The 22500-nt window shown below is 52.6% G+C and overlaps 1 protein-coding gene across 2 annotated transcripts in view; it reads right to left on the bottom strand.

Annotated features, from left to right (window-relative positions):
• C14H10orf90 (chromosome 14 C10orf90 homolog) overlaps positions 1-22500 on the bottom strand; it is a 201842-nt gene that overhangs the window by 50135 nt on the left and 129207 nt on the right. Inside the window, exons 1-3 of one of the 2 annotated variants that reach the window (XM_060171087.1) lie at positions 17820-17922; positions 11666-11757; positions 1642-2662 (exon numbers count right to left, since the gene is read on the bottom strand). In XM_060171087.1, the coding sequence (XP_060027070.1) occupies positions 1642-2662; positions 11666-11757; positions 17820-17892 (1186 nt within the window). In that variant the 5' untranslated portion in view covers positions 17893-17922. Of the gene's footprint in view, positions 1-1641; positions 2663-11665; positions 11758-17819; positions 17923-22500 lie in introns of those variants that run through there. The other variant, XM_060171086.1, reaches the window with a different exon arrangement.

Here is a 22500-nt window from a genome sequence, read left to right as displayed (position 1 = left end):
AGAAAGAAATCAAGAGAGAAAGCAGGGGAAACACAGAGAGAGAGAGAGAGAGAGAGAGAGAGAGAGCCGCAGCCCTGCTTCACCTCTCCTGAAGCTCCCCTCCTGCAGGTGGGGAGCGGGGGCTGGAACCAAGATTCTTGCACATGGCGATGTGTGTGCTTAACCAGGAGCGCCCCTGCCTGGCCCTGCAGTGAAAGCTCTCTTCCCTTTGCTGCGTGAGCCTGGAGGAGGCCAGGGGTATGGTCGGACATGACCAGACTCAGCCTCTCTCGGGAGTGGCCATTTCCCCGGACTCAGCAGGTCTGCACCCACACCCTGTGGACAGGCTGCTCAGAACTTACAAAGCCCCTTTCAGAAAGACCCATCAAGAGCGCACATGTTACCGTGCTCAAGGACCTAGGTTCAAGCCCCTGGTCCTCTCATGGGGCGTGGGGTGGGGGGAGGGAGCTTCAAGAGCGGTGAAGCAGTGCTACCAGTGTCTCTGTCTCTCTATCTCCTCCTCCTTTCTCCGTTTATCTTTGCATATATCCAATAAATAAATATTAAAAACAAAACCTCCGAGGGGTCAGTCTGAGCTCAAAGTCCCTGGTCACCGCTGGAACCTTCTAGGCTGCACTCATGTCAGGTCCCGTCTTCCTCGAGGGGCAGAGCAGGCTGACCGGCCTCCCTTCAGAGAGTGGGGAGTCCCCGCCATTCTGCTCTGCAGTGAGGGCCGGTCCTGGAGAGGCCCCAGGAGGGCTTGTGCTGATGTTCCTGATGGATGCGACCAGTGATGGTGGAGAGAGGGGCTGTTAGGGGTCCAGGCCCATCACGTCTGTGGGGGAATCCCAGATCCCCTGACTGGGGCCCCTGGTGATGGGGTGGCCTAGTGGTGACCAAAAAGGCTGCCATTAAGAGAGCCGGTCTCTTGCCCTCACCCAGCTTTTGTCGCCCTTCTTTAGTGCCATTTGTTGTGTCCAGACTGGTGTTGGGTTCATGGCTTCTGGCCTCAAGATAGGAAGGAAACACACCTAGGGTTTGTGGGGTCTAGTTTAACCTCAAGTTTTACTGACTTTACTCATTTGGTAACTCTAATAAAAGGTTGTCATAGAGGAAATAATTGTCCTTTAGTGGATAAAGATGTTTTTGCCAGTGTTTCTCTTGCTGACTGTATACAATGTTTCTACTGGAGGGGAGGGAGTCGGGCGGTGGCGCAGCGGGATAAGTGCACGTGGCACAAAGCACAAGGACCGGCGTAAGGAGCCTGGTTTGAGCCCCAGGCTCTCCACCTGCAGGGGAGTCGCTTCCCAGGCGGTGAAGCAGGTCTGCAGGTGTCTGTCTTTCTTTCCCCCTCTCTGTCTTCCCCTCCTCTCTCCATTTCTCTCTGTCCTATCCAACAACAACGATAGCAATAACAACAGCAATAATAACAACAAGAGCAACAAAAGGGGGGGGGATGATCAGGGGTGAGAATAATCCCGATGCTGTCAGAAGAGATGAAGAGATGTCCCTTACTTTCTTCTGTGTAATTAGTCGAGCAGATAAAAGACAGCCCCTCCTGACCCCCTCCACATGGGGCTGAGCCCATGCCATGAGCTGTCACTCGCCCCGCACGTGGTGGGCCCTGCACCCCGGGGTCCCTCCCCACCTGGCCTCTCTCACCTGCTGTGTAGCTCCATCCCGGGATGTGAATGGACAGCTGGCGGGAGGGACAGTGCGCCAAGGGCTTGTCCCCGGCCGGCAGCTGCTGGGTCTCCGCACCTGTGAGTTCTGCCTTGCCCCGCAGAGGCGGCTCCCTCCAGGGACACGCACCCGGCGGCAGAGGCTGGGGTCCTGGGGGTGGGCTTGCCTTCCAGAAACTGTCCTGGGAGCCCAGGCTCCATCGGGGGGCCAGGGGCACCTGGCGGCGAGGCCTCGGGGTGTTCGCCGTGCCGCCTCCGCCATCTGCTGGCGGGCCGTGGGAATTGCAGCTCAGGTTGAGTGACAGCACAGAGCGGTGCAGCTTAGGGCCTGACCCGGCCACAGCCTCCAGGGGGACGGAGAGGGACCTGTCCAGGTAGAAGATGGACTGCGGGCTCTGCTGGGACACCCGAAGATGGACACAGGAGCTGAACAGCAGTGGGCCCTGGTCTGCCCGCGGGGTGTCTGCAGAGTAAGAGTCCTCTCCGCTGTCCACCGGGGCCATCCAGCCCTGTCGTGGCCCCTCCTGTAGCCTCCTCCCGGAGCCGCTTCTGGACAGTTCTGTGCAGGGGGCAGGCCCATAGGGCCGCTGTGGACAGGGGCTGCCGGCCAGCGCCGAGGGCTCCCTGGGCTGAGGGTCCTCTCGGGCCCCCCACAACACAGTGCTGGCAGGAGGTCCCACGCGCCGGGCGGTGATAGTGATGGACGCAAAGCCTTTCTGGGGGCTGGGTCCCCCTGGGTCGCCCCTGGGTGCTGGCTCGGTCCCGGGTCCAAGCTCTTGCAGTGGCATGTGGACTCCTAAGGGCCCCGGGAGCAAGACCAAGGCCCTGTCGGGGGCGACTCCACGGTGACATGCCAGAGGAGGCCCCCCGGGCCACTTGGGGGATGATGGGGTGGGGATCCCCAGTACGGCCTGGGCCGGGCCTGTGGCTTCACCGTCGTTCATCAGCTGCGAAGTTACAGTGGGGGATATCATCTCAGGGCTCAGCATTGGCAGGGCCTCCTGCAAAGAGACAGAGAGGACAGTTACCCCGGCCCCTCTTCAGGCAAGAGAGAATTTGACCTGGGGATGAGGGGACCGAGGATGCCACTGCTAGCCCCCAGGCTTCGTCCACACCGGGCGCCCCTGGAACCTTCTGGAAGGCAGGGGCCTGGATCTTGTCTATAGCCAGAGGCTACGTACTCTGGAAAGTTCTGCCCAGCTGGGATCTGAATGGCCTCTCCACTGCAGGGAGAAGCTTTACAAGTGGTGAAGCAGGGCTGCAGGTGTCTCTCCCCCCTCTCAATTTCTCCTGTATTTATCCAATAATGAATACAAATATCTATTTTTTAAAGGCAGAGGGGCCAAGTGGTGGTACACCTGGTTAAATGTGCATATAGTAAACACTAGGACCTGCACAAGGATCCTGGTTTGAGACCCCTTTCCCCACCTGCAGGGGGGATGCTTTAAGAGGTGAGGCAGGTGTGCAGATGTCTTTCTCTCTCTCTCTCTCCTCCCCCCTCAAATTTTCTCTGTCTTATCCAATAAAATGGAAAACATGGCTACAGGAGCAGTGGATTCATAGTGCTGGCACTGAGCCCCAGCGATAACCCTGGAGGCAAAAAAAAAAAAAAAAAAAAAAACCTCCCCAACTCTTCATCTGTACTATTCCAGCTGTTAGGTTCATGATTAATCAACAACTTGTTTGACTTTATATGTTAACTCTCTTTTCAGCAACCAGGTTCCAGATGCCAGAATAACGCCAACCAGACTTCCCTGGACAGACGACCCCACCAATGTGTCCTGGAGCCCTGCTTCCCCAGAGCCCTGCCCCACTAGGGAAAGAGAGAGACAGGCTGGGAGTGTGGATCCACCTGCCAACATCCATGTTCAGTGGGGAAGCAATTACAGAAGCCAGACCTTCCACCTTCTGCATCCCACAATGACCCTGGGTCCATGCTCCCAGAGGGACAAAGAATAGGAAAGCTATCAGGGGAGGGGATGGGATACGGCACTCTGGTGGTGGGAATTGTCTTATCCTATGGTTTTTGTTGATGTTTCCTTTTTACAAATAAATTTTTTAAAAAGCCACCAGGAAGTGGCAGGTGCTTGCAGCTGACCCCACAGGAGAGGGAGGCCTGGTCCCTGCAGGGGGAGCCCCAGAGGCCCACAAGGACCCAGACTCTGCCGCCAGCTCATCAACCCAGGCCTGGCGGGAGCCAGCCAGTGGGACCCTGACCCTGAGACATGAAAACAGGCAACGGCAAGGCAGTGTGTGTATGTGTGTGGGGGGATCCTGGGCGTGCTGGGCGGTGGGGCAGTGGGGTGGCGGTGGTGGTGGTGTTGGTGGTGACGACTTGCACTCATGTCCAAAGCCACACAGCTGCTTGCCGTGTTGGGAGCGACACTGTGCCTGGGACCATCCAGGAAGGAAGACAGACGATTCCTCCTCTGTCCGGGGGGCATCTGGGGTGAGCCCACAGGTGGACGTACCTCTCTCCCCGGAACACAGTGCTGTTCCTGGAGGGGGTGATCCCTGAGATTCAGCCCAGGCCAGCGACTTGGGGAAGGAGGGGCGGAGTCTTGACGCTCTGCCCTGTGGCAGGGGTTGGGAGGGTTCCTTGATACCAACACATCGACGGCCTGTTGCGTGAGTGTGGGTGAAGGCAGCCGTTACTCCCTCACTGGTGACGCAGGGCAGGCACCAACCATGGGCTCATTTGCTCGCCTGTTGACTGTTTCTTGGACACCTACTCCATGCAGGATGCCAGGGAGACCTCTCAGCCTTGTGGACTTCACAGACTCGGGCACGCAGGCAGCCAGACATCAAAATCCCACGGCAGTGGAGACCAGGACAAGTGCCATTATGTTTTCTTTGGCAAAAGCCCGACCAGCCAACCCAGAGACACGGGACGGGAAGCTTCTGATTCCTCAGTATCGTCCTCCTGTGCAGGAAGTATCCCCTCCCTCAATTCTGACGGCTCCTCCTTGCATCCCATGACAGAACTACAGGGAAGACACACCTCTCCTTCAGCATCTGCCTCAGCTGCTGGGGCTCCCTGTCTTGCGGTCCTGCTGTGGTGAGCCAGAGAAAATGGGCCCCTCCTCATCCCAGGGGCTGGGCATCCAGGAGGAAAGGCCACGGCGTTGAGTGCCTGTTCTCATCTTTCTTTTTCTTTTTTTTTTTTTCACCTTCCCTTCCTTCCATGTATTGGTCTCCTGATCTGTTCTTACAAGCCCAGCAGTCAGCTTGGATTAGAGACACACCAGTGATCTCAATTCTCCGTAATCCCTTCTTCAAAGGCTCTGCTTCCAAAGACAGTGCCCCTGCGGTCCTGGGGTCGGACACCCACACATTCGTCTGGATGAAGGCACGGCTCGGTCCTTGACAGGCAGAAAGGCATCAGGTTTACCTCAGGGGCTAGGGTCCAGGCAGAGAAGGGTCAGAGGAGCCGCCTGCTGGCCTGCTCCTATTGCAAAGAGGGTGGATTGCCTCTGGAAAGAGTGACCCCACCTTTGCCCCGTCAAATGCCTTCTCCACAATTAAGTGATTGAGAGGCGTCATGCCATCTGGTCTCTGCACCGAGCAGGCTGCCTAAACACAGCTTTGGAAAAAAAAAAAACAAAACTTCATCCCAAATCAAATTCACCGGTGTAAGATTTGATCTGAAAGGAAAGAAACCATCTTCTGTCTGCAGTAGACGCTCAAGGGCAGAAGGCAGGCAGGAAAGGGTGTGGGGTGGTGTGGGGAGCTCGCCTGGGTGGGAAACACCGCCCACGTCTTGACTGGCACGGGGTCCCTCGGTACATTTCCTCTCTCTGGAATGCTGTTTTCAGTTATTGATATCTTTTAAATGCTTCTAACCTGATTTTTTTTGTAGTGCTGGTAACTGTGCTCATGGTTTGTTTGTTTTTTTTAAATGAATTTTACTGATTGCTTTTAACTTTATATTTACGCCTCGGGGCACAGCATAAAGGACATTACTTCATGAACTACAATCAGGGAGGAGCCAAGAATCAGACCTGCTTTCCTGCCCCAGTGTATTTCTCCAGAGGATATGCAGTGACACCGATCAACACCTGGGAATCTGCATCTCTTTGCATGAGGTACTTCTCTTCCCTACAGGTGTTCTACAACAAAGAACTTGCTTTTCTGGCTAGATCCTGGGGTCCTGGCCCCCCTCACACAACACACTCCTCAGTTTTTTCCACTTCAGCTGCAAATATGCTGACTCTCTTGGGCTGTATCCATTGGGCTGTCACAAAAGTCATGTTGTATTTTTCTATGTTTTCCTATGCAAAAACGCACCTGACTTTCCTACACCCCACAAGGAGGCACTCCTCGAGCTAGCCTTCACTCTGCATGCGAGGATGTCTGAGGAGAACACATGCGGGGCTGGACTTTCCCTGTTTGCACCGCCATGAAGCTGACTTCATGCGCATTGACCAGAAGCCAAGAGCTGAATGCCTCACAACGCAGAAGGCAAGTGTGTCTCCCAATTCTTTCAGAATAAATTCTGCCATGCCAACGGCATCCAGTCTGCAGACGTTCCAAATAAAGATCACAGGCATGACGCGAGACGTTGCCCGGAACCAGATGCTATGTGATAAGGGAGGCAGGCAAGTTGGTAAGCATCATAGTCTTAGGTTCTGGTGCTTCTTCTTCTTCTAGTGTTTGCCCTTCTTCCGCAGCCAGTCAACAGCGTCAGGTTGAGCCTGATGTCGTTTCGAGACCTCCTTTGAATCTGGAGAGGTGGCAGTCGTTGACTATGTGGGTCATAGTCTGTCTGGAGCCGCAGGGGCAGTTCGGGTCGTCTCTGGCTCCCCAGCGATGGAACATAGCGGCGCACCGGCCATGGCCTGTTCCATAGCGATTGAGGAGGGCCCGATCATAACGTGCTAGGTCAAAGCCGGGTTGACGCTTGCAGGGGTCTGTGATGAGGTGTTTGTTCTTTACCTCAGCTGACTGCCAACTCTGTTTCCAAGAGACTGGAACAGAGAAGTTCAGTGTAGGCGTAGGGGACCAGATTGGGTGACGAGACGTCAAGCGTTAGACAGGGTGGGCGAAGATCTCCGCGTATATTGGCACGTCCGGTCGAGCATAGACGTGGGAAATGAACTTAGATGATGCCGCATCCCGACGAATATCTGGCGGGGCGATGTTGCTAAGAACTGGCAGCCATGGAACCGGGGTGAAACGGATGGTTCCAGAAATGATCCTCATGGAGGAATATAATTTGGAATCGACCAAGTGGACATGGGGGCTACGGAACCATCCTGGGGCACAGTATTCTGCAGTGGAATAGCATAATGCCAGAGATGATGATCGTAGTGTGGAAGCGCTCGCGCCCCATGAGGAGCTGACCAGTCTTGCAATGATGTGATTCCTCACGCCCACCTTTGCTGCAGTTTTTATGAGATGTTTGTGAAATGACAGGGTGCGGTCGAGAGTAACACCAAGATAGACTGACTGATTCTGGTAAAAATAAATAATAAGAAAAGGAGGGGGTGCTGGGGAGACAGTGTAGTGGTTCTGCAAAAGACTTGCATTCCTGAGACACTGAGGTCCCAGGTCCGAGCCCCAGCACCACCATCAGCCAGAGCTGAGCATTTCTCTGATGCGTATGCTTCTTTCTCTCTCTCTGCATCTTTCTCTCTGTCTCTCTCTTGTTAAAATACAGAAATGAAATAGTCTTTAAAATGCATGGTGGGGGGATGGAGGAAGGACTGCATACCTAACAATCTTGTTTTCTTGCCTCTGCCTACCTCTAAGGATCTACACAGAGTGGCCATGACTTCTATTAACAGGAAGATTTAAACATTGCTTTTTAATGAAGGTGGTCCTCATCCATATTTCATTCCTTCTAAATAATCACTGGGCTGAAGACATGTCTGCATATCACTTCCAAGGCTCCAATGAAGTGTGGGTGGGACATTCATCAATCTTGGGCAGGTGTCTGGCAGGGGTAGCGTTAGGAGGGGGCTTGATGGCCGAGAGGAAAGAACGCTCCCCCAGTGGCACTGTCCACCACCACCTCCTTCCCGGCGTCCCTGGCATGCAGGGCACGAGCTCTAAAGGCTCCAGGTCGGGAGGGAGATTCAAAAGCCGCACTGCTGATGGGTTCAAATTAGAGAGACCAGGTCACTGCAAATAGGGCTTTGGAAGAGAGTGTGTGTGTGTGTGTGCGCGTGTGCATGTGCCTGTGTGTGTGTGTGTCTCAGACTCAGCCCCATGGCCCCAAATGCCCACAGCATTTTGACATCAGCACAAATGGATGCAGCTCACCAGATCAGCATAAAACAAACTTGGGGGGGGAAACTGTCTGTCACTTGGCATCTTTCCTAAGAAGAGTAGCAATGGCTATGAGCATCTTATCCCCTTCATGGCCAGGCAGAAACCTCTCTCCCTCTCCCTCTCCCTCTCCCTCTCCCTCTCCCTCTCCCTCTCCCTCTCCCTCTCCCTCTCCCTCTCCCTCTCCCTCTCCCTCTCCCTTTCCCTCTCCCTCTCCCTCTCCCTCTCCTTTCTCTCCCTCTCTTTCTCTCTCTCTCTCTCTCTCTTCCCCCTCTCTTTCTCCCTCTTCCTCTCCCTCTCCTTTCCCTCTCTTTCTCTCTCTCTCTCTCTCTCCTCCCCCTCTCTTTCTCTGTCTCTCTCTTTCCCTCCCTCCCTCCCTCCTTACTTTGCTCCACCTACCTTCACCCCTCTCCCCACTCTGCTCCCCACCAAGCTGCCTTTCTGCTCCTCCTCCTCCTCTTCAAGGAGCTACATCCACGCATCTCAACATCTCCCACCAGTGAGCTGGGTGCCTGCACAGAGAGACCGCTCTGCATCTTGATGATGAAACCTCCGGACCTAGAAGAGCATCCTGTCTCCACGGGGTGGGGTTCAGACCCAGGGGACCCTGACAGCCTCGTGGAACCTTAGAAACTGCTGAGCTAAATTGAGAGAGAACGCCCGACAAGATTTCAGTGGGGTAGGGCTTGAAGGGACAGGAATTTATTTGTGTTTTTGCAGAAGACCCCTTGTTGTTTTATCTGCCAGGAGAGATGGTGCCAGGAACCCCGCGAATGTTGAGGGTGGAGCAGCTGTTTGCAGAAGGGAGAGCCTGCTTGTCCTCAGCCCTTCAGAGCGAGGGGGGAGCAGAGGCTGCAGAACTCACAGCTTAGGAGCTGCAGGCTTTGGGCTGAAGTTTCTCGTCTCCAAAGTGGAGACGGCGGCTTTGCAGAGCTTGAAACTGAGAGGACCTGGGTTTGAACGCCAGCACCTCATACACTAAAAGCATTCTGGTTCTCTCTCTCTCTCTCTCCCTCTCTCTCCATATATATGTAATAAATATAATTTATTTTAATATTTTATTTTATTATTACTGGATAGAGACAGAGAGAAATCGAGAGAGGAGGTGGAGATAGGGAGGGAAAGAGACAGAGACACCTGCAGCCCTGCTTCACCACTCGTGAAGCTTTCCCCCTGCAGGTGGGGAGCAGGGGATTGAACTCGGGTCCTCATGCACTATAATGTGTGCGCTTAACCAGGTGCGCCACCACCTGGGTCTCTATTTCATTTGTTTTAATGAGAGAAACACAGAGAGAAAGACCGGAGCCCTGCTCAGCTCTGGTTTATAGTGGTGCTGAGGTTGAACCTGGAACCTTTGGGGCCTCAGGCATGAAAATCATGTTCGCATAACCATATTCCCCAGCCCTTCTTCCATATGTACACGTGTTTGTTCTCTCTCTCTCTCTCTCTCTTTCTCTCTCTCTCATTAGTGAATCTCTTGTTAAAAGAAGACTATCAAGACTGCTTCTGGCAGTGCGGGCAGGGCGAGAGAGTCTGGCCTCCATCACTCGCTGTGGTGACAGCTGAGAGCAGGATTTTGTCCTCTGGAAGCAGAAGCATCGCGTAAGCACAACCTCTGCTTTTCTTGTCCATGTTAGAGCTCTGACAGCTTGCAGATAGCACAGCCTGTACAAGCTTGTTAGAGTTCAGAGTCCCTGCTTTGCAAAGCGCTGCGTGGCGTAGCCCACAGTCACTGCCCACGCCCGCTCCCGGCAGATTGAGTTTGGTTTAAAAGGGAGATTCAGAGAGGACGCCTCCTACCAGGTGTACAGGCTTGGGTTGGAATACCAGGTTACCGTACAGGGCGCTGTGCTGAGTGGAAGGCTTCCTAAGTGTTGGAGCAGTGCTGTACTGTCTCCCTTTCTCTCTGTCTCTGTCCCTTCTCTCTCTCTCTCTCATTTTTATGTGGAAAAAGAAGGAAAAAAAATCTATCAGAAGTGGTAGAATTATGCCCAAACAAAGCTCCAATGACGGAGGGAGGGAGGGAGGACTTGGCATTACAGTGCAGCACTTGTCAGTACTGGTAATTCCACAAGTTCAATCCCCGGCATGTCATAAACTAGCTCTCATTAACAAACAATTAACAATCTTTTATTGGTGATTTAATATTTATCTACAAGATTATAAGATAACAGAGTGTCCTTCCACACCACACCCATCACCGAAGGCCTGTGCCCTCACATTCCCAAATGAGAACCACCACAGTTCCCCTAAAGTCTTAGGGACAAGGTGAGGGGGAGGGCAGATATGCAGCTTCCTGGGCCGGCGGGGGTGGGGTGGGGTGGGTGGGATGGGAAACAGTCTTTTGGTGGTGGGAATGGTGTTTATGTACACTCCTATTGAAGTGTAGTCATATAAATCACTAACTAATATGAGAGGGGGGAAAAATTGATTGTATGTCTTGAAGTTTTTAAAACACAGACTGAGTCTTTTTAATAGATAGGCTGTGTCTTTGATATGCGGACTCTCTCAAAAGCCTAGACCAAGTAGATCAGAAGCAACTGGTAGCACAGCTATATACAAGATGCTGGGTACTATACAGCAAACCCTAACAAAGGGACTTTTCAAAGTTAACCTGATTACCAAATAACGTGATGATAACAATAACTATCCATTGTCTTTTTGAACCCTAAGACAGCAGGAACCTCACATCTCCACGACATTTTTTTCTTTGCAAGTTCATGGGTATCAGTTCTCCAGTTCCCACATCTGATCAAAACCATCTGGTGGCTATCTTTCATCTCCTTACTTACTTCACCCCCAGCTCCACCCACTTTGTCTCCAAGGACTCAGTCTCATCTTTCGTAATTGCAAAGTAGTATTCCATGGAGTATAAATGTCAGAACTTCTTTCTCCAGTCATCCGCCAATGAGCATTTAGCTGTTTCCACTCCTTGGCTGTTGAGAATGATGCAGGTAGGGGTGTGGGGCTACACATGTCCCTTTGGATTAAGGCTTTCATGTCTCTTGAATAAATGCCATAGAATAGTATTTCCAGGTCACAGGGCATTGCCATTGTCATCTGTCTGAGGATTTGCTACACTGTTTTCCATAATGGTTGTACCAGTTGGCATCCCCACCAGCAATGTAGCAGAGTTCTGCTTTCTCCACATCTCCACCAGAATTCTCCACTTTCTATAAATGATTCTTTTTTTTTTCCCTCCAGGGTGATCACTGGGGCTGGTGCCGGCACTACAGACCCACTGCTCCTGGAGGCCATTGCTTCCATTTGATTGCACAGGACAGAGAGAAATTGAGAGAGGAGGAGAGAGAGAGGGAGGGGAAGAGAAAGACAGATACCTGCAGACCTGCTTCACCAGTCATGAAGCCTCCCCACTGCAGGTGGGGAGCCGGATCTCAATCCTGGGTCCTTGCAGGTCCTTGCACTTAGTACTGTGTGGGCTTAACTGGGTGTGCCACCACCCAGCCCACTAACTAGATTCTTTAACCCTGAGATTCACCCACCACACCTTCCTGTGATACTGCAGAGTCACTATCTGTGTGAGAGGATAACAGAATCTATCCAGGGCACGTGGGTGTCAGAAGCCGCAGCCACCGAGAGTCAGATTTTCTGCTGTGCTCGTTCAGTTTCTGACTCAGCAAAATGAAATGCAAATAGCCCACAAGCAGGCCAGGAGTGGTGCTGATAGCCGGCTGCGTTTTGCTGACTACTGTCAAGCTGAAGATATAGGTTACCTGGGTGAAGTCCGATTTCTTCCCGGCAGCATCAGACTGGAGGTTTTTAAGGGCAATCAAGTCGTTTGCAGAGTACCAGTTATCCTGCAGTCCTAGGTAAAAGGAGATAATAGTGCTGCTTTTCAGTATAGTCAAAGAATTTTTAAGAAATGAGATACATAAATCTGCCATGAGTTGTAACCTTGTTTACTCAGGTCTTAACTCACCAGCAGAGAATCTAGAATGTTCTGACTCAAGATAAATCCTTGTCCATCCATCCCTTCCCCGTTTCCACTCTCTACGGTCTTTGTTCCTTAGTGTATAGTATTTCAGGGTGTATATGCAGCTGTTTATGTGGAACGACTGCAAAGCTTAGTTACATTTGGAGTTTAGAAGGTAAAAATCCTGGGGCCAGGCGGTGGCACGCCTGGTTAGGTGCACATGCTACAATGCACAAGGACCCAGGTTCAAGCTCCTGGTCCCCACCTGCAGGGGGATAAGCTTCACGAGTGGTGAAGCAGGGCTGCAGGTGTCTCTCTGTCTCTCTCCTTCTCTATCTTCCCCTCCCTTCCCATTTTTTCTCTCTCTATCCAATAATATGCAAATAAATAAAATTAATTTAAAAAAAGAATTTGAAGAGAAAAATCCCATCTAGGTCGGCCGACCCAATGAGAGTTAAGAACAGTCAATAGGCAAGAGCAACTTCTATCAACTTCGTGAGACAATCTGTCTAGGGAGCAGTGGCAGAGTCAGGTAGTGAACTGTGAACTGCTTCCTGGGACCTGAGGGTCCCTTGGGGTCAGCCTGTAGAGCAGAGGAGACCCAGTGGGCAGTCTTCTTCATGAACATCGGTCACAAGAAAAGTCAAGCCTGCGCCAGGCCGTGAGCACAGAGCAGGTGCAGGACTTGGCTCCCAGCCCTGGCTCCACCAGCCACCAGCTCAAACGCAGGCCAAGTCCAGGCACCAGTTCTCTGTGAGCTCAGGAGTCACACCTGCCTTGCCCGTTCTTGGAGGCAGCAGGGAGAGGAGACACTTGGATGCGAAATAGCGACTGGTGTCTGGGTGTGCTCCGAGTCAGACCAACACCCCCTAGTGTCTACAATCCTGTCTGCGGGAGTAGGAAGTTCACAGGATGGGCTGGACACAGCCAAACCAGAGGGGAGACGCTGGGGAGAGAGCGGTACAACCCAGGCAGAAGAAAAGGAGAGGTGTCTCAGGAGAAGAGAGAAAAAATCTAGTATTTCTGGAAAAGCTCAGAGACGCACTGTTAAAATTCCGGGGCTCTAGCCAGCGGGGCTAGGCTTCACGGGCGGGTAACAGAGACGCGGAGACAACGGCTGGGCAGGGCAGCTGTATTTCTTTATTCAGAAACAACGATTCATAAACTAAGACAAACTAATCACCAAACAGAACTCTGCTGTCTCTTTGCAGCGCCACAAGCACTCTCTCTCACTCTCGAACTCAGGAACCCTCTCACTTTGGAACTCTGAAACTCTTCAACTGTGGAACTCTCTCTTACTCTGTAACTGGAACTCTCTCCAACTCTCGAACTCTTGCCCTCTCTCGGGGTTCCTTGGGGCGGGGCCAAGAGGGCCCGCGAAATTAACAGGACTGATCCAATTCTCTGGGCAGGGGAGAACTAGAACCCAATGTAAAGCATACAACAACGCACTGCGGGAATTGCAGGGTATGGGTGAGACTCGAACCCAGAGCCCACTGCACACCCAACATGGCTTGTGCTGGTGTGATCTCAGAACAGCAGACAAGCTACAGTCAGCGTCGCCTAATGAGCCAGCCCTCACAGGCCAGTGCAGATGAGGCGTGTTGGCTGACTTCTAGTTCTGCAAGCTTTCCTGCAGAACTAGAAGTCTTCTCATCTCAGTCACTGCACCACAGAAGGGGTACCCAGCCGTCCCCCACAATGCACAGACACACGTCCCACAGCCCACAGCCCACAGCCATAGTCCCTCCTGCCAGGCTTACAGGTGGGTAGGCTTAGTCTGAAGTTTCACGATGCTTCTAACTCTCTTCCTACCTAGCGCTGCAGAATTGATGTCTCACAATTAAGTCTTTCAACATAGACCCAGGAGGCAGGGAGGACTTGCAGGCTTGTGGCCCAGGGGTTTGGTCCCTGGCACTGCCTGAGTCAGATGGTGTTCTGCCTCTCCCCCTCATGAAATAAATAATCATTAAAGGAGATAAACAGAGTGGGGTGGGTGATTCTTGGGGAGAAATGCTCTGCAGATTGAAGTCCTTGGTCTCTGTGAGAGCTGGCCGGGTGAGCCTCCTGGTGACATCATCTTTCCACCATAGACTCATGGGGTTTTCCGTCTCCTTCCCTTCCCCTGCCCATGACTGCGCCTGGCTTGCTTCCGTGGGCTCTCTCCTTGAGCCCCTCTGCTTCCCTCTAGGCCTTCTGGTCTGAGGCCAAGGAGGTGGGTCTGCCCACGGCCCAGATCCTGTGAGCAAAAGCTCCAGAGTTCCTCCCACACCCTGACACGGTGCACGTGGCAGTGCTGTTCCTGCCTTCTCTCTCCTGAAGTAAACTCTAAAAAAAAAAAACATGCCGGGAGTCGGGCAGTAGCGCAGCGGGTTAAGCACACGTGGCGCAAAGCGCAAGGACAGGGATAAGGATTCCGGTTCCAGCCCCCGGCTCCCCACCTGCAGGGAAGTCACTTCACAGGCGGTGAAGCAGGTCTGCAGGTGTCTGTCTCTCTCTTCCCCTCTCTGTCTTCCCCTCCTCTCTCCATTGACATCAATACAATGACATCAATAACAACAACAATACAATGACATCAGTAACAACAACAATAGCTTCAACAACAATAAAAAAACAACAAGGGCAACAAAAGGGAAAGTAAATAAACTTTAAAAAGTGAAAAATTATAATTAAAAAAAAACATGCCAGGGGGCTGGGTGATGGTGCATGTGTTACCATGTGTGAAGACCCAGGTTCAAGTACTCAATCACCACTCGTGGGGGAGGGGAGCTTCAAGAGCATGAAGCAGGCTTGCAGGTGTCTTTCTTCCTCTATCTTCCCCTCCCCTCTTAAATTCTCTGTCCTATCAAATAAATGAATACATACGCATAGTCTTGGGAGCTGGACCATGACATACCCAGATGAGGGTATATGACACCGTGTGCAAGGACCCAGGCTCAAGCCCCCACTCCCCACCTGCAGGGAGAAGCTTCAAGAGCCGTGAAGCAGCGCTGCAGATGCCTCTCTGTCTCCCTCTCTATTCCCCTCTGCTTCTTTCCAATACATAATAAAAATTTAAAAATATGGGGCTCAGGCGGTCGTGCAGAGGGGTAGAGGCACATGGTGCAAAACTCAAGAACCGGCATAAGGATCCCGGTTCGAGCCCCCGGCTCCCCACCTGCAGGGGAGTCTCTTCATAGGCGGTGAAGCAGGTCTGCAGGTGTCTGTCTTTCTCTCCCCCTCTCTGTCTTCCCCTCCTCGCTCCATTTCTCTCTGTCCTATCCAACAACCACATCAGCAATGACAACAATAATAATGACTACATCAACAATAAACAAGGGCAGCAAAAGGAAAAAAAAAGTGGCCTCCAGGAGCAGTGGATTCCTAGTGCAGGCACCGAGCCCCAGCAATAACCCTAGAGGCAAAAAATATATATATTAAAAATATTAAATGTGGTCTTCAATTAAAAAGAAAAATAGCCACCCCAGACACAGCCCACCTGAGCTCCCTCCAGACACCGTAACAACAAGACTCTGGTTTCATACACAGACACCAGCCTGGAAACGGTGGCCGGTCAGCCAGTGTCCCCACAGCCAGCACCTCTCCCTGTCCTTTCCCTCCGGCTCCCTTCTGTGCCTCCTCCCACCCTCCTCCATGGTCCTCCTGCCTCCTCCCCCACCATGTTCACTATCTTGCAGGCATCTCCATCATCCCACCTCCTGTGATGGAATCCAGGTGTCCCCCTCACCTCCCATGTCCACAGTGTCAAGGCCAGTTTACCTCATGACAGAGGCCCAGGCTCTGTCCCCCTCAGTCCAGTCTCCCCTGGGCCAGCCGGCCTCAGCTCAGCAAGGTCACAATCAAGCTGGTCACCCAAGCAGCCTCACCCGTGTCTGGCCCTCCTAAGCCCCCACCCGCCTACTGGCATCATGAGCTAGTCACCTGCTTGGGTGGGTCCCAGGCTCCTTTGAAAACTCCCGAAAAGGGTGCATTCCCCTCAAACCAGGGCCTGGGTAACTGAGCTCGAAGAGGCTCCCGGGCACCAGGACAGAAATCCCACCTTCCAGCATGTTCCGCCCACCCATCTGTGTTTGGGGGGGGTGGAGGTGGGGATGGGGGTTTCTTGTTGGTCTGTTTCTAAGAACCCTTCTGTTGCATTGCTTAACGCTGTGGTCTATTTACATAATCACTGCTTTACCTGAGACCCGCCCTGTCTGCAGGGCACTGGTTTAATCCCACCGGTTCACACTCTTTTCGCTCTGACCCCTCTCCTAGTCGCACCCTACCACTTCCTTCTTGGGATGTATAAAAGAATGTTCTTTTCTGATTCAACACACATTGGATTGCCTTCTGGCTCCACGAGTCCCAGAGTCTCTCTCCTGCAACAGTAGCCCGACACGAGTTCCTGATCCCTCTTTCACGCAGCAGCCTCAGCTGGCTCCAGTCGAGTTCTCTCCAACCCAGAGAGCACTTGCTCGGGAAGAAGAACCCTCAGGCTATCCCGGCAATTTCTAGGCTGTGGATGAATCCCATGAGGGAGAGGTCTGCCCGGGTCAGACGCCTGAAATGAATTCAACATGGTGGCTGGGCCCCAGCTCCTCCTGGCTTCTGGCTTTCTTCTTTTCTTTCTTTCTTTCTTTCTTTCTTTCTTTCTTTCTTTCTTTCTTTCTTCCTTCCTTCCTTCCTTCCTTCCTTCCTTTCCTTCCTTTCTTATTTTTTTATTAGTGATTTAATATTGATTTAAAAATTGTTGGGCGTTGGGTGGTAGCGCAGCGGGTTAAGCACATGTAGTGTGAAGCGCAAGGACCGGCATAAGGATCCTGGTTCGAGCCCCCGGCTCCCCACCTGCAGGGGAGTCTCTTCACAGGCGGTGAAGCAGGTCTGCAGGTGTCTGTTTTTCCCTCCCCCCTCTCTGTCTTCCCCTCCTCTCTCCATTTCTCTCTGTCCTAAAAAAAAAAAGTAAAAAAGAATGTAAGATAATAGGGGTATAATTCCACGCAGTTGCCACCACCAAGCTCTGTGTCCCCACCGTCTCCACTGGAAACTGCAATTGTTTCCCTAAGGTCACAGACATGGACTGATACTACATCTGTGTCTGTGTCTCTGTATATGTTCTCTGTCCCCCACATTTTCCAAAGGCCCTGCCTTCACTTCTTTTCTAAGCCACCTCTACACCTATCACTACTTCCAGATGTCTTTCTTCTTTCCCCCTCTTCTCCCTCAAGTGAGAGAAGCAGTGCCTGGCTTCCTCTGATGTTTCCCAGATGCATTTCCTTTGCAGTGATGGTATGACAACTGCTTTAGGTCTGATGCAATTGGGGTTCTGAGTCCTCTGGTCATCTTCCCCTACCATTTACCCCTCTGGGAATATAGACCGAATTTATTTGGGGGGAGCAGAAAGTGGAAGAAGTTCTGGCTTCCATCATGGCTTCTCCGATGGACATGGGTGTTGGCAGGTGGATCCACACCCCCAGCCTGTCTCTGTCTTTCCCTAGTGGGGCAGGGATCTGGGGAGGGGAGGCTCCTGGACATGCTGGCAAAGATGTCTACCCAGTTAAGGCTGCCAGCTTTCTTGACTAATCCTGAGTCTGTGTCAGCAGGGCTGTGAGCCTGGCCATCATCGTCCCACATCTCCCAACCTCTCTGCATCTCAGGACACTTGACCCTGGACTTGTGCTCCACCCTACTCTGGTTTGGCTTCTCCTTGATGACACCTATGAAAATAATCCCCAGCATGGCTGCTTCCCAGGTGTGGAGGGTGGAGGCTTGGGGAAGTCTTGGGTGAGGGGACACAGCTGCACCCAGCAGGGTTGGCTCCCATGCACCCTGACTCCACATTCCTGTAGTACTTGACCATAGGTCCTCTCAGCCTCACTCCGCCTGGCCGGGGAGACGGTTAGGGAATGGAGATTGAAGGAACACGCCATCTCAGTTGGCTAAGACTGCGTATCTTGGGGTGTGGGGTGAGCACGTACCTCCCTCAGCCAGCCTGCTCACAGTCCACTGACACCTCAGAGCTACTGTGCTCATCTCCAAGGGCCTTCTCATGACAGGCTCTGTCTGGCCGCTTCCAACCTCCGTTAACTGCTCCCGGAATGAACAGGTCCCCGCCTTCTGGCCGGAGCTACACAGCCTCAGAGGTTCCGCCGTGATGACCTCACCACATTGTTTACCTGGTGACCTGTGGGCAGGTGGGCCGAAGGCACACACACCTGGACACTTTCTGACTTAATGTGTCTTCAGAGGCATCTCGGACAAGTGGGAAAATGTTGCAGCTGTCTAAGTTCTCTGGAAAGCCCTATGAGATGGAAGACTAAGGGGAAAAATGCTCCAAGTCATTGATTGTCAGAGAACTGCAAACGAGGACAACACTGAGTGGTCCGAGAGGTGGCACAGTGGATAAAGCACTGGACTCCCAAGCATGAGGTCCTGAGTTCAATTCCCAGCAGCGCATGTAGCAGAGTGATGTCTGGTTCTGGTGTGCTCTCTCTCTCTCTCTCTCCTATCTTTCTCATTAATAAATACATAAATACATATCTTAAAAAAAGACAACTGAGACACCATCTCACCCCTGTGAGAATGTCACACATCAGAAAGCACAGTAACAACAAATGCTGGGGAGGCTGTGGGGACAAAGGAGCCTCCTCACTGCTGGTGGGAATGTCAGTGGGTCCAGCCCCTGTGGAGAGCAGCCTGGAGACTCTCAGAAGGCGAGAAGTGGACCTGCCCTGTGACCCTGCAATTCCTCTCCTGGGGACAGATCCTAAGGAACCCAACACACCCATCCAGAGATCTGTGTGCACCTGTGTTCACAGCAGCACAGTGTGTAACAGCCCAAACCTTGAGGCCACCCAGGTGTCCAACAACAGATGAGTGGCTGAGCAAGCTGTGGTCTAGATACACAATGGAATACTACTCGGCTATGAAGAAGGATGAAGTCATCTTCTTCCCCTCATCTTGGATGGAGCTTGAAGGAATCTTGTGAAGTGAGATCAGCCAGAAAGAGAAGGATGAAGATGTGCTGATCTCACTCATGGACAGAAGTTGAGAAACAAGAACAGAAGGGGAGACACTAATGGACTGGCCTTGGTGTCTGGCACCAAAGTCAAGGACTCTGGGGTTGGGGGGCTTTCAGGTCCTGGTGCTGATGGTGGAGGAGGACCTGGACTGGGGGCAGGGGGAGTGTTTTGCAGAAAACTGAGAAATGTGACACATGGACCAACAAGTGTATTGACTGTAAACCGTTAATCCTCCCAATAACAATATTTAAATACAAGAACCAATTTATCTCCTGCCTATAGTCAGATACATGTTTTTTGTTTCTTCCTAGTTTATTATTATTATTTTAAAAAACTTTGTTTATTGGTTGATAGAAGATACAAGAGGAAAGAGAACTAGAAAGGGAGAGTGAGAAAGAGAGTGAGAGAGAGGGAAAGAGAGAGGGGGAGAGAGAGAGGGGGAGAGAGATGAGAGAAAGGAGAGTGAGATGAGAGAGAGGGAGAGAGGATAGAAGAGAGAGAGGGAGAGAGAGAGGGAGAGAGAGAGGGAGAGAGAGGGGAGAGAGAGGGGAGAGAAGAGAGCAAGAGAGAGGAGAGAGAGGGAGAGGGAGGGAGGGGAAGTGAGAGAAGGAGGGGAAGAGAGAGGGAAGGGAAGAGAGGGATGGGAAGAGAGATAGGGAGGGGAAGAGAGAGGGAGAGAGGAAGAGAGAGGGAGGGAGAGAGAGGGCTAGGAGAGAGGGAGGGAGAGAGAGGGCTAGGAGAGAGGGAGGGAGAGAGAGGGCTAGGAGAGAGGGAGGGAGAGAGAGGGCTAGGAGAGAGGGAGGGAGAGAGAGGGCTAGGAGAGAGGGAGGGAGAGAGAGGGCTAGGAGAGAGGGAGGGAGAGAGAGGGCTAGGAGAGAGGGAGGGAGAGAGAGGGCTAGAGAGAGAGAGAGGGAGGGAGGGAGAGAGGGAGAGAGAGAGGGAGGGAAGGAGAGAGGAGAGGGAGAGACTTCTGCAGCAGTGCTCCATGGCCATGAAGCTTCCCTGGGGCTTGAACCCAGGTCCTCACGCATGACGATGTGCGTGCTGACGCCCAGGAGCCACCAGTAGGCCGTCTGCCCTTTGTAGGATTCCCTCCTGGTCAGCCGCTGCAGCATTTTACTGTGTGCTCCCTTAGGATGAGCATCCATGCGACAGACCCGCTGATGCGCCGAACCTGCCTGCGCTGCCTGTCAGCCATTCTCACAAACCCGCGTATCTGGAAAACGGGGAGACTCTGAGTCTGTTTACCGCCCAGGTTCCGACAAGAATTCCCGGTTTCTGTGCAGCATAACAGAACACCTTTGGCACTAAACCATGATGAATATTTTTTTCAATTTATCCCCTACAGATGTGAAGCGACTCCTGATTAATACAGATTAAAGAAAAAAGGTACAACTGTCACAGAAGAGGCCAGTGAGGATCCCGGGAAGTCAGTGGACACAGAGCTGGGAAGAAACCAGCTGCTGAGGAGGGTGTGCAGGTGAGTGTGCAGGTGAGTGTACAGGTGAGTGCACAGGTGAGTGTACAGGTGAGTGCACAGGTGAGTGCACAGGTGAGTGCGCAGGTGAGTGTGCAGGTGAGTGCGCAGGTGAGTGCGCAGGTGAGTGTGCAGGTGAGTGCGCAGGTGAGTGCGCAGGTGAGTGTGAAGGTGAGTGTGCAGGTGAGTGCACAGGTGAGTGCACAGGTGAGTGCGCAGGTAAGTGTACAGGTGAGTGTATAGGTGAGTGTGCAGGTGAGTGTGAAGGTAAGTGTGCAGGTGAGTGTGCAGGTGAGTGTACAGGTGAGTGTGCAGAGAAGTGCGCAGGTGAGTGTGCAGGTGAGTGCGCAGGTGAGTGTACAGGTAAGTGTGCAGGTGAGTGCGCAGGTGAGTGCGCAGGTGAGTGTGCAGGTGAGTGCGCAGGTGAGTGTACAGGTGAGTGTGCAGAGGAGTGCGCAGGTGAGTGTGCAGGTGAGTGTGCAGGTGAGTGTGAAGGTAAGTGTATAGGTGAGTGTGCAGGTGAGTGTGCAGATGATGTGCGCAGGTGAGTGTACAGGTGAGTGTGCAGGTGAGTGTGCAGGTGAGTGTGAAGGTGAGTGTGCAGGTGAGGTGCGCAGGTGAGTGTGAGGGTGAGTGTGCAGGTGAGTGTTCAGGTGAGTGTGCAGGTAGTGTGCAGGTGAATGTGCAGGTGAGTGTGCAGGGGAGCATGCTGGTGAGTGTGCAGGTGGGTTTGAGGTGGGTGTTCAGGTGAGTGTGAAGGTGAGCATGCAGGTGAGCGCGCAGGTGGGTGTGCAGGTGGGTGTGAAGTGAGTGTGCAGGTGAGTGTGCAGGTGAGTGCGCAGGTGAGTGCACAGGTGAGTGAGCAGGTGAGTGTGTGCAGGTGAGTGCACAGGTGAGTGTACAAGTGAGTGTGCAGGTGAGTGCACAGGTGAGTGTGCAGGTGAGTTCGCAGGTGATGTGCACAGGTGATGTGTGCAGTTGAGTGTGCAGGTTAGTGCACAGGTGAGTGAACAGGTGGGTGTGAGGTGGGTGTGCAGGTGACTGAGCAGGTGAGTGCACAGGGGCGAGTGCAGGTGAATGTGCAGGTGAGTGCGCAGGGGAGCATGCAATGTGAGTGTGAGGTGGGTGTGCAGGTGAGTAAGCTGGTGAGTGCACAGGTGGTGTGCAGGTGGATGTGAAGTGGGTGTGCAGGTGGGTGTGCAGGTGAGTGAGCAGGTGAGTGTGCAGGTGAGTGAGCAGGTGAGTGAGCAGGTGAGTGAGCAGGTGAGTGTGCAGGTGAGTGGGTGCAGGTGAGTGCACACTGGACATCTAGTTTTTGACAAGGGGAACCCAAAATATTTAATGGAGAAAAGTGAATCTAGGGGTAGGTGGTGGCAACTCAGTCAAGTACACATAGTTCTAAGTGCAAGGACCCACACAAGGATCCACGTTCAAGCCCCCACTCCCCACCTGCAGGGAGGACACTTCACAGGAGGTGAAGCAGGTCTGCAGGTGGCTCTCTTTCTTTCTCTCTCTCTATCCCCCCTTCTCCCAATTTCACTCTGTCCTATCCAATAAAATGGGGGATTGACCACCAGAACAGTGGATTCACGGTGCTGGCACCAAACCCCAACAATAACCCTGGAGGGGAGAGAGAGAGAGAGAGAAGGAATATTCAAGAAATGGTGTTGGGAAAATTGTGTTGAAATGAAACTAGACCATCACATTTCTCCTTTACAAATGTTAACTTCAAATAGATAAGAAATTGGGGCCGAGGCCTGGTTCCATTAAATACTCAGAGGGAAACACTAGCAGAACACTTTCTGATAGAAGCTTGAAAGACATCTTCCATCTTCGATGACGTAACTGCAACTGCAAGGAAAACGCGGAAACCCGCGATACCACCTCAAACTGAAAAGCTTCTGCAGAGCCGAAGAAACCAAGGCCAAGGACAGAGGGACTCCCAGTGAAAGGGACAGACAGCTCTACATGCCGTTCAGCAGGCAAAGGGCTCAGCACCAGCTACACGCAGAGACTTTCCACGCGCAGCAGCGAGGAAACAGGCTGCCTGTCTGTGGAGAGCCCGTGACCCAGAGGGAAGGGAGGAGAAGTAGCACTGAGCCGACATGCCTCCTTCCCACAGTTCCCTGCAAAGTCTGTGCTTTGCTTTCTTTTACTTTG

Source organism: Erinaceus europaeus, chromosome 14 (genome assembly GCF_950295315.1).
Source record: "Erinaceus europaeus chromosome 14, mEriEur2.1, whole genome shotgun sequence".
Classification (NCBI taxonomy): domain Eukaryota; kingdom Metazoa; phylum Chordata; class Mammalia; order Eulipotyphla; family Erinaceidae; genus Erinaceus; species Erinaceus europaeus.
This window is presented reverse-complemented; position numbering and strand designations above follow the sequence as displayed.